General features: G+C 43.5%; 1 protein-coding gene and 1 pseudogene across 2 annotated transcripts in view; one reads left to right on the top strand and one right to left on the bottom strand.

The window, feature by feature from the left end:
- Nucleotides 1-11,953, bottom strand: part of Ints4 (integrator complex subunit 4) — a 102,219-nt gene extending 90,266 nt beyond the window's left edge. Inside the window, exons 1-2 of one of the 2 annotated variants that reach the window (XM_008844206.2) lie at nucleotides 11,819-11,953; nucleotides 5,067-5,261 (exon numbers count right to left, since the gene is read on the bottom strand). In XM_008844206.2, coding sequence (XP_008842428.1) covers nucleotides 5,067-5,261; nucleotides 11,819-11,872 — 249 coding nt within the window. In that variant the 5' untranslated portion in view covers nucleotides 11,873-11,953. The remainder of the gene's footprint in view (nucleotides 1-5,066; nucleotides 5,262-11,818) is intronic. The other variant, XM_029568852.1, reaches the window with a different exon arrangement.
- On the top strand, nucleotides 5,417-6,769 carry LOC103743039 (annotated as a pseudogene).
- Nucleotides 11,954-12,214: the final 261 nt, after the last annotated feature.

The following is a 12,214-nucleotide window of genomic DNA, read 5'->3' as shown; positions in this document are numbered from 1 at the left end:
TTCTTCATGCTTTATGTAAGTATGTGGCACAATACCCAAAACTACAAAGATGTTCCATTAATATATATGAAATGGAAGATGGGGAATGCCTTGCCAGTGGTGAGATTCAATAGTCTGTCTATACCAAGGACAAAAGTATTTAAATTTGGGTTGGAAAGATCAAGTGCCATCCAAGCATGACCAACTCCAACACCTCACGTACAACTTTTGGTATCTATCTACCTATCAATCTGTCTAAAAGCATGTGCATGTACTTGCAGGTACACATGTGCCACAGCTCACATGTGGCAGTCAGAGGACAACTTCCGAGAGTTGGTTCTTCTCTTCCACTTGTTGAGGAAGGTCTCTCTCTTGTTTTTGGTATGCTGCACACTCCAGGCTACCTGGCCTGGAGTACATGAGACCCTGACTCAAAAAGTGTATGTGCGTGTACGTGTGTATGAGCACGCATACACGTGTGTGTGCATATGTGTATAATTTTTTTTGTGTCTTTTTGAGACAGGGTCTCCCTGTAGCCCCAGCTGTCCTGGAACTAGCCTCGAACTCACAAAGATCCACCTGCCTCTGCCTCCCAAGTGCTGGGACTACAGGTGTGCGCCACCATGCCCAGCTCATGTGTATAATTTTTTAAAAAACAAAAAGGCTAAGGATATAACTCAGTGACAGAGTGCTTATCAATCATGCACGAGGCCCAGGGGCCAGTCCTCATTACCACACACAAAAATAAATAAATAAATAAATAAATAAATAAATAAATAAATAGGGCAAAGGACTTGGCCATTTCTCAAAAAAGATATACTACTAGCCAATAAGCATATGAAAAGATGCTCAATAGCACTAATCACTGGGAAATGCAAATCAAAATTGCAATGTTACCAAAAGCACACAAAACAGGTACTAGCAAGAAAAATGGAGACATTAAGAACCCTTTTATAGGAATATAAAATTGTAATGCTTCTGCGAAAAACAGTATGGAAGTTCTTCACAAAATTAAAATAAAACTAGCACATGATCCAGAAATTCCCTTTCAGATATATACTCAAAATAACTGAAACAGTCTTGCCAGGAATAGTAACTTACAACTATAATCCCAACACTTTGGAGGCTGAGGCAGGAGGTTTGCTTATGAATTTGAGGCTGATCTGGGCTACAAAGTGAGACGCTGTCTCAAAACACCAAAAAAAGGGGGGCTGGGGAGATGGCTCAGTGAGCAACACGCTTGCTGTGCAGTACAAGGACCTTGATTTGGATCTCCAGCACCCACACAGAAGCTGGGCATGGTAGCACATGCCTGTAACTACACTGGTGGGGAGAAAAGACAAGTGGATTCTGGGGGGGGCCAAGGGGCTCACTGGCCAGCCAGGCTAGTGGAAACAGTGAGCTCTGGGTTCAGTGAGAAGCTCTCTCAAAAATTAAGGTGCAAAGTTTTAGAGGAAGACACACAATGTCAACATCTGGCCACCATACAAGCACAGGGAAGTGTACCTGCACACACAAACACACATACACATACATGTGCACACCACTTAAAAACAATACCAATAAATAAATTAATTAATTAATTAAAAGCAGGATCTTGAAGAGATATTTGTACACTTATATTCATAGCAGCTTTAAGCACAACCAAGTATCCATAAACAAAAGAAAAAATAAGCAAAATATGGTCTATATGCACAATGGAATATTATTTAACCTTAAAAAGGACAATTATCGGGGGCTGGAGAGAAGGCTCAGCAGTTAAGAGCACTGGCTACTCTTGCAGAGGACCCAGGTTTGATTCCCAGCATCCACACTGCAGCTAACAACCATCCATAACTCCAGATCCAGGGGATATGACACCCTCTTCTGACCTCCACGGACATTGCATGACACAGGTGCACTTATATACATGTAGGCAATACACTCATACACATAAAATAAAAATAATAAATAAAATAAAAAAGGAAAATTATGGCAGACTGAGGCAGGAGGATCACAGATTTAAGGCCTACTTAAGCTACAAAGTGAGTTCAAGGCTAGCCTGAGCAAGTAATATTCTGTCTCAAAATGAAAATAAAAAATAGGGCTAGAGATAGTTTAGCAGTAGAGCACTTACTTGCCTGAGTTGAATCCCCAGTATGAAGGGAAATAAGAAGAAAGAAAATTCTGATATGTCACAAAAAGACAGATATTGTATAGTTCTAGCAGTGTAAGATGATTACATACTTAAAATCATGGAAACAGAAAGCAGAATGGTAGTTGTCAGGAACTGGAGAAGAGGGAAAATTGAGGCTACTGTTTAATGGCTACAATTTCAGATCTTCAGGGATTGGGTATAGCTCAGTGGTAGAAAGACTGTCTAGCATGTGCAAGGCTCTTGGCTCAACCCCAGCACTGTTTCACTAGCTGTACACTTAAACATGGTTAGGCAGGACATATGCAGGACCTGCAGGGCCAGAAGAGGTAGAGTGCAGGGGTCTGAGAGAACTAGCAAGGAAGGACTTACAACTTGCCCTCCCCCACATACTAGAACCCCAGTTACACTGAGGCTGTACGGACCAACTACTCCCACTCTACCCTCCCTGATACAGCACCACACAAAACCTGCTAGACCCACAAGACTGATAACCTGAGTTCAAGCCTCAGAATATGTGAAGGCAGAAGGAGACAACTGATTCCACAAAGTAGTCCTCTGACATCTACACACGTCATGCACACACACCCCCACATACCCACACATCATATATATATACAATAATAAAACACTTAAATTAAAATTTTAAAGAAAAAAGAAGGCATGAAGTTGGGAGGGGTGTGTGTTGGGGGTGTTCAGGGAAAGTCAAGGGTAGGGGAAGTCAAGGGTAGATGTGATCAAAATACATTGTGTATGTGTGTGAAATTCTCAAAGAATAAAAAACATTATATTTTTCGGGGCTGGAGTGATGGCTCAGCAGTTAAGAGCCCTGGCTGCTCTTGCAGAAGACCGGAGTTTAAATCCCAGCACCCACATGGTGGCTAACAACCATCCGTAACTCCAGTTCCAGGGAATCCAACACCCTCTTCTGACCTCCATGAGCATTGCACAATACAGATACACTTACCTAGATGCAGGGAATGCACTCATACACATAAAAATAAAAATAAATATATTATATTTTTTAAAAATGGTTAGGTACGCCAGCAAGATGGCTCAGTAGGTAAAAGCATTTGTTGTCAAGCCTGACAACTTGAGTTTGATCCCTGGAACCCACATGGTGCAAAGAGAGAACTGACTCTCATAAGTTGCCTTCTGACTTCTTCCACACATGCTCTGTGGCACTGGTGCACACACACACACACACACACACACGCACACGCACACAGGTTTTTTAAATGGTTAGGGGCTAGAAGTATTTAGCCTAGAAGTCACAAACCCAGGGTTCAATCCCCAGCACATCAATAGAGTCAGAGAGAAGGGAGGGAGGGAGGGGGGGAGAGGGAGGGAGTTGGAAAGAAGGAAGGAAGGAAGGAAGGAAGGAAAATTTCGCTGGGTGTGGTGGTACATGTCATTAATCCCACATTCAAGAAGCTGAGGCAGGGACTGGAGAGATGGATCAGACATTAAGAGCATGCAATGCTCTTGCTGAGGGCACAGGTTTGGTTCCCGGCACCCATGTCAGGCAGCTTACAACAGTCTGCTGCTCCAGCTTCAAGGGATCTGATGCCCTCTTCAGGCTTCCATGGGCATTGCACTCATGTGTAGAAACCCACACTCAGACACACATATATACATAATTGAAATTTTTAAAAAAATAAAGAACCCTTATAAAAAGCAGCAGCAGTGTCAGGGGGCTGGGGTGATAGCCAGCTGCTAAGAGCACTTGCTGGGCATGAGCAGAGTGCCTGAGCTCACATCCTCAGCACCTACATAAAAAGTCAGGCAAGGCTGTGTGCCTGTAACCCTCGCATTCAAAGAATGGAGACAGGCAGGTTCAGAGAGTTCACTGGCCAGCAAGCCTATGGTGAGCTTCCAGTTCAGTAAGAGACCTTGTCTCAAGGGAGTAGGTCAGAGGGCAACAGAGGAAGACACCCAGCATCCTCCTCTGACCACATGTGTGAACATAGGCACATGCACTTACATGCATGCAACACACATGCTACATCATATATACACCCATACCATACACACATATACCATACACACATACCACATGCCAGACACCCAAACCACACATACACACACCACACATACTATATACTGCCCCCACCCCTCAAACAACAAAAATTGGAAAGAAAGCTGAGGCAGGGATATATCCAGTTCACAGCAGCCTGAGATACACACACACACACACACACACACACACACACACACAGAGGCTTCTATAGCTAAGTGTGGTAGTAAATACTTAGAATCTCGGCATTCAGGAAGCTAAGGCAGGAAGATTATGAGTTCGAGGCCATACTGGGTTGCATAGTGAGACCTTCTAAAAGAAGAAAAAAATACCACTTTAAGAAAAGAAGACTAGGGGCTGGAGAAATGGCTCAGTGGTCAAGAGCACTGGCTGTTCTTCCAGAGGACCTAGGTTTGATTCCCAGCACACACATGGCAGCTAACAACCATTTGTAACTCCAGTTCCAGGGGATCCAACACCATCTTCTAGGCACTGCACACACATGGTGAAGGCAAAACACTCATACACATAAAATAAATATAACAAAATAAATGAAAAGAAGGCTAGGTCTGAGGGCCTCAAATTAGAACAAGAACTTCAGGATAATGAACATACTATACTCCAGAGATGGGTGCACAAGAGTCATGGCTGATATTAACTCTTCCTCTGTGCAATCCCTGCACTCTACACACAGCTCACAGTACCTTCAGCAATATGACGCACTTTATCATCTTCATGTCTGTCTCGATCTAGTATACCATAAGCCTCTGAAGACAGGGTTTGCCTCTTTTTATCTCTGTATCCACAGTGCCTAGCACACGAAGATGGCAAAAAGCTTTTGAATGAATGCCTTCTTACTTATCTATAACATTAACCCATTCTGAAGACACAACAGTTCTCACACATAATTCTACCAGGTCCTCAAGATCTTCTTACCTTGTAATAATGTTCCAGGAGAATCCTGACTACTCCCTCCACACTTTCTGCCTCTACGGGCTTTCTGGCAAACTGGAGTAGGTACTGCAAAGCATCTGCTGGGGAGGTGGCTTTGCAAAGATCGATGTGGAGTGCCGCAGATTTACTTGGTTTTGTTAGTCGAAGCTTCTTAGTAGTAATTTCCTCCTGCTGTTGCTGCAAGACAGTAGAGAAGACATGAAAACCTAACTGAAAACAAAGTCTGCAAATTAAACTTGGGTTCATTTGATGGAAATAATGTTTCCCTTATATCGTATATATTTAGCTAGTAGGAGTTAAGAAATGCAGTATTAGCAGTTCGGTGGTTTAAAATGCTTGCTGCCAAAGTGGCCGCCTCTCCAGAGCTTACTTCCCCTCTGGCCAACCAGAGCCTACTGTCTGTTGGTGCTGGCAAAGCTGGCAAATGCCCCAGAGACACCAAACCCCTACAGACAGGCCATCATGCCCTTTAAGAACAAGTAAGACAGCAGTCCTTTCCCCTCTTCAATTCCACATGCCTTCCAGATTAATTTTAACAGTTTGTACACAGCCCTGTGTGAACAGCAGACATCTGATCAAGCACTGCTCCTCCTGGACACTGCTCCAGCAGAATAGCAATGTCAGAACGTACATGTTGGCTTGAACAGATATGGAAAATCTTCTACTGATTCTTGAGATTCTGTATCATGTTGAAGGAAGAAATTCTTTGTTATAATACTGTTGATCCTTACAGAAGATGATGGCTTCAATAGGTCCATTCATGAAGTGATATTAAAAAACATTACTTTGTATTCAGAATGAGTTCTAACTGAAATTTCCCTCGGGAGTCTCCTGATTCTGGTTGTAATAAGAACCATCCAGTACAACATGACCAGGACAAGAGACAAGTAGCTTCACACAAACTGCACGGCAGCTCTATCAAATATGTCAGCACAGTTTTGTTGCAGCTCTAGCAAATATGTCAGCACAGTTTTGTTCTCTCTACCAGTATGCTGCCCAGAGGATCATCAGTTTGTTTTCTTTGCTGTCTAAAAAAACACAACAAAGTTCCAGAACAAGCCACCCAGTCCTTGAGAGGTTTGATGACTTCCAGTGATGTTCCTCTACCAGATTATGCACAGGACCTCAATGTCATTGAAGTGATTCGAATGATGTTGGAGATCAACTCCTACCTGAAAAATTCTCTTCACCACAACCCAAACTTGGTGTACACACTGCTTTACAAATGGGACCTCTTTGAGCAATTTTGAACTCATCCTTCATTTCAAGATATAATACAAAATATTGATCTGGTGATCACTTTCTTCAGCTCAAGGCTGTTACAAGCTGAAGCTGAACTGTCAGTGGAATGAGTCTTGGAAATCATTAAACAAGGGGTTGCTGCACTGCCTAAAGAAATTTAGGCAGATTAAGACAGACTAAAGAAATTTCCAGAAGTGAAATTCAAATATGTGGAAGAGGAGCAACCCCAGGAGTTTTTCATCCCCTATGTCTGGTCTCTGGTCTACAACTCAGCAGTAGATCTATACTGGAACCCACAGGACATCCAGCTTTTCACCATGGATTCGGACCAAGGCAGGGTGTACCCCCGCCTGACAGCTCTGCTAGTTACTTCATGTCTGGAGAGCACCGAGTGCATCTTCTACCAGACAGAGTCACACAAGTGTTTCCTTCGCACACTTTGATTTGAGAAATTGCTGCCAATTGGCAACATACCACTCAGCTTAGATTGTAGTGTAAGGGGGGATGCATAGTAATAAACATAGAAACTTTTAAAAAAAAAAATGCTTGCCAAGCATCATGACAATGTGCGTTTGGTTGTCAGAACACACATCAGAGTTGGAAGATCCAACTCTCACAAGTTGTTCTCTACCCTCCACACATGCTCTGCACTTGTGTGTGCAAGTGCAAGATAAACACTAAAAAATTAAAAGCTAGGTGTGGCAACACACACTTTTAATGCCAGTACTCAGGGGGCAGAGGCAGGCAGATTTCTGTGAGTTCAAGGCCACCCTGGTCTAAATAGTGAAACTCCCTCAAAAACAAAACTTTAAAAAACTTTCTTATTTTACTTTTTTAATTTTTTTAATTTTCTGTGTATGCGTGTATTGCCTGAATGTAGGTAAGTGCACCTGTGTCATGCAATGCCCAAGGAAGTCAGAAGAGGCTGTCGGATCCCCTGGGACTGGAGCCACAGATAGTTGTTAGCTGCCATGTGGGTGCTGGGATTTGAACCCAGGTCTTCTGCAAGAACAACCAGTGTTCTTAACCGCTGAGCCATCTCTCCAGCCCCAACAAACAAAAAATTTTAAAGTTTGTGTAGAAAGGGACCTATCACTCTAAGGCTTAAGTCAGGACACAATGGGCAGGTACAGAAAAGTACCCTAACATAAGATGTTACAATCATTTTAGTGTGCTTGGCCATTATGTCCTTCAGACGTGCTCTATCAGGATGATTCTAGTCAGAAACTGTGGGAATGACTTTACTGGCAATGCCTGCTGTCTTACTAACCTTGAACCAAACTTAATCTTTTTTAAAAAATATTTTATTTATTACTTTTATGTGTATGAGTGTAATACCTGTATGTATGCAAAAGTGCCTGGAGGTCAGAAGGGGGTGTCAGATTCCCTGTAACTAGAGTTACAGACTTGTTAGCTGCCATGTGGGTACTGGGAATCAAACCCAGGTCCTCTGCAAGATTTACCGGTACTCTTAACCACTGAACCATCTCTCCAGTTCCACCAAAGTTAATCTTATGTTTTGAGATCATTCAACACTGCCATTTCAATCTGCCTTCCTACTGTGCAATCACCTTATTTCAATCTAGCTAGCCTTTAGGGATACAATGTAAACTATCTCACTCAGCACCTTAGGCTCCTCTTGTAATTAGCTTTTATCAGCTAAGTTAAACACACAACACAACACAGCTCTAATCTTAAACCATGTTCCCTACTTCTCCCTCGTGACCCTTCCTTGCCCCTGATACAGAGTAACATATGTCCCTGACCCACATAACATATACGTGATAATTCCATCACTGGAAGTCCTGAGAGACTTTGGAAGCATGTTGAAAGTAATGAATTATCCACATTGTGTGTTTCAAAAGAGCATTTGGGCTTAGGCTGACAGAACGTCTGTGTGTGGTTTTGTATGCTGTTCTGGGTCAGTAGGGGTTGGAAAAGGAAAATTTTTCTCAAATAAGATGAAGTTCCTCGTTCCTTTCCCAAGTCATGCTGGATGTTCTGTTTAAATAGAGAATACACTCTTGGTTAAAGAGAAGAGCTCTGAGAGAAACAAGAAAGGAACAGTTCTAAGAACAAACTGGACTCACGCTTTGTTTTTGTTTTGTTTTTGGACAGGGTCTCCCTGTAGCCCCAGCTGTCCTGGAACTCACTATGTAGACCAGGCTGGCCTTGAGCTCACAGAGATCTGCCTGCCTCTGCCTCCCTAGTGCTAGGATTAAAGGCGTGCGCCACCACACCCAGCCTTCACTCTTGGTTAAACAACTTTAGAAGTTAGACTATTTTGTTACAGAACTGCTACATAGTGGCATCTACCATAAGTAACAGTTTATAGCATGAAAAAATAAAAAGATCAATAGCTTTGAAGTCAGAAGAATTTGCATTCAATAACTACTTACTGGCCAGGTGAAGCCTTCTGTTTCTTCTATAAAATAGCATGTCAATACCATTCCAAAGGAATATGTGAGAAGTCTAATTATTGTATCTTTACTGTACATACATATAATAAGCACCAGACACAACAGTTCTGTCTCCCCCACCCCCCATCTTCACAAGGAAAAAGGAAAAAGACCTGGAATGCTAAATTTCATCTCACTCTAAGGTAATTATGCTTACAAAATAAAGCTTTTCCAATGGCCAGGTGTACATGCCTATAATCCCAGCACTCAGAAGACAAGAAACATTAAGATCACAAACACAAATCCAGTCTTCAGTGTTATATAGGCTGCAGTTGGTTCAAAAGCTAGGAATGACTCTTCTCCCAAGGGATACGTAATATAAGAGAACAATTCTGCTATTGTCAGTAACATTTTAGGGAGCCAGGCAGTGGTTCAACTATGGAAAATAATGAGCCAATCATTATTTCTGCCATCAAGGAACCCATACTAGTGGGGAGATACATATACTGGCAATTATCTCAGCACTGAGTGGTAAGATCAAATAGCCAAGTACAACAGTGTCACAGAAGCAGGAGAGACTGACCTCTTGCTGAGGTCTCAATTGGGTCTTGAAGCAAAAACACAAGCCCACTAGGTATAGAATAAAAAGGAGGAATAGCATGCACTTTATAAAAGAGACAGTAAGTTCAGAGATGTGCAAAACATGACATGCTGGAAGAAGGAACCTTGTGGGGGACAAAGAAGTGACACTGTACAGCAATATGAATGTTTCCAATACCTTCACTTGCTGCTCGACCAGAGGACCAGAATTGGGTTCCTAGCACCATTTGGAAGCTCACAACTGCCTATAACTTCAATTTCAGGGGATCTGATTCCCTCTTCTGGTCTCCAAGGGCATGCACACGTGGCATACATTCACACAGAAATACACACAAATAAAAAAACAATAAAAATAAATCTTTAAACAAAGAAAAGGGGGCAGGGAGGGAAGAGGAGACACTGCATAAACTAAGCATGGTGGTACACACCTATAATCCCAGCACTCCATAGGTGGAGGCAGGAGGATCAGGAGCTGAAAGTCAATCTCAGCTACATAGCAAGTTGAGTGCCTACCCTACATGAGATGTTGTCTCAAAAAAAAAAAAAAGTTTTTATTGTATGAAAAAATTAAAATAAGTTAGACTAAAGAGAAAACGAACTTAAATACAGACTATGGACAAATTATGAACAAATGTTACAAAACAGAAATGATGAGGTGGGAAAAAAAATCACTGAAGGACTAGGGAGTTTGGGTTCAGGAAACAGAGGACTGGAAAGGAGAACAGAAGAATACTGACTTGTGGTGTAATTATCTCACTGTGATAATCGTGGATACGCTATTCTGGCTCTCCCACTAGACTGTAGCTCCTAAGAGACAGGGACCCTCATGTACACTGACTTTGTAGTCAAATACTTTCTACCACACAATATACAGTAATCACTCATGTACGTTTAAAAAAAAAAACAAAACAAAACAAAAAAAAACCTCTTGTTGAATTAATGAATGACTGAAAGGTTTAAGAATCATTTTCCTGGAGCTAGAGCAGTTAAAAGCACTTGCTACTCTTGCAGAGGACTCAGGTTTGGTTTCCAGCACCCACATGGTGGCTCACAATCCCTTGCAACTTCAGTTCCAGGGGGATCTGATGCCCTCTTCTGGCCTCCATGTGGACCAGGAAATGCATGCAGTGCACATACATACAATTGTAGGCAAAACACATACGCGTAAAATAAAAATTTTTAAATCTTAAAAAAAAAAAGATCATTTTCCTACTGAGTGGTACTACTTTGCAAGTCTAAAGATCTAAGAATGATCCACTAGCATAAATTGGGGGTTGGTCAGTAATGCAGCATCTTGACTCACAGACCTACTGAATAGAGTCTACATTGTAATGAAATCACCAAATGAGCAGGGACTGTAGCTCAGAGATATAACACTAGCCTTAGCATGCATGAGGCCCTGGGTTCAATCCCTAGTATTACTAAAAAAATTTTTTTTAAAAATCCCCTAGTGATTTGTATACACATTAAAATTGGGGAAGCAAGGGACTGAAGAGATGGCTCAGCAGTTAAGAGCACTGGCTATTCTTACAGAGGACCTGGGTTCGATTCCCAGCACCCACATGGCTGCTATCAACCTGTAACTCCAGTTCTGGGGAATCCAACGCCCTCTTCTGATCTCCGCAGGTATTGCATGACACAGGTGCATTTACATACATGCAGGCAGAACGAAGCAAGATCAGTGTCTTCCACAGAGACACATGGAGCACACTGACAGTTCTGACAGGGGCCTGGCCCACCTCCCTTTAAACAACACAGGATAGTACTGCGCCCCTCAGTGAGGTGTTGCACTAATGATGGCCCCTCCTTAGCCTAATAACCCTCCCCTGCGTTGTCCTGGCCTTGAATGCTATAGCCCCCTTCACCAGACCCTTCTGCTTTGCATACAGCCCAACTTGTCTCTGGGACTTAGAGCATAAGAGCAAAGCAGGGTCTCGGCCACCAACTGGCTGCATCCGTGCACAGGGACAAACCTCAATCCTCACGTGAAAATGAAAAAGTCACAGCACTGGGAAGCAGAGGCAGGTGGATCTCTGTGAGTTCAAGGCCAGCCTGGTCTACATAGCGAGTTCCAGGTTAGCTGGGGCTACAGGGAGACCCTGTCTCAAAAAGACCAAAAGAAAACAAACAAACAAAAAAAAGTAACCCGGTCTGGCATGGCTTTGTGCAAGAGCAAAATGAAACAGCTTTTGTAAGGCACTTTGTTTCTTCTGATAATTTTGCGTTGAAAAAAAAAGTTGGCTGGGGGTGTGGCTCAGTAGGTGCTTGCAAGCCGAAGGCCCTGGGTTCTAGCCCCGGACTTTTTTTTTTTTTTTTTTTAAGGGGGGGAGGGTGGTGTCAAAGAACACATCACAGTTCACAGCGGCTCAACCCAACACGCCCACTGACGCGGAGCCTGGCGCCGGTCTCAAAGTCGGTTCTCCACTGTCTGGCAAAGACTCTGCGGATCACCTTCCCTCCCCGACCGTCCGGCGGGGTCCTGTCGGAGCTCACCTGAACCACTTTCGTAAATTCCTCATAAACCCGCTTTTTAAGGTGCGCCGCCATAACTGCCGGTGGGCCCTCTCGGCTTCCGTAGTCCAGGACAGCGCCTCGGAAAGCCGTCCTAGCCGGGCGACTTCGCCGCGATCCCACAAGGCAGCGCGTTTCTGGGTGGGATAGAGAGGCCACTTCCTGATGCTCGACTGCCCGGTCACGGTGTGCGCGGATTGGCTCGCTGCCTTGGACTCCTGCGAGGGACCGGAAGTCGGAGCGCAACCCTGCCAAGGGAGGCTGGGCGGAGTAAAAGGAAGAGGCCGGGTGGTTCAAAGCTGGAGGCCAAACCAGGAGCTTTGTCAGGGCCCGAATGGTGACATAATGGGAGCTGAGCTAAAGTTCCCCTTTGTGGAT

The sequence above is a fragment of the Nannospalax galili genome, unplaced genomic scaffold (assembly GCF_000622305.1).
Source record: "Nannospalax galili isolate Female #2095 unplaced genomic scaffold, S.galili_v1.0 scaffold278, whole genome shotgun sequence".
NCBI lineage: Eukaryota > Metazoa > Chordata > Mammalia > Rodentia > Spalacidae > Nannospalax > Nannospalax galili.
The sequence above is the reverse complement of the archived record's forward strand: the minus strand, read 5'-3'. Positions and strand labels throughout refer to the sequence as shown.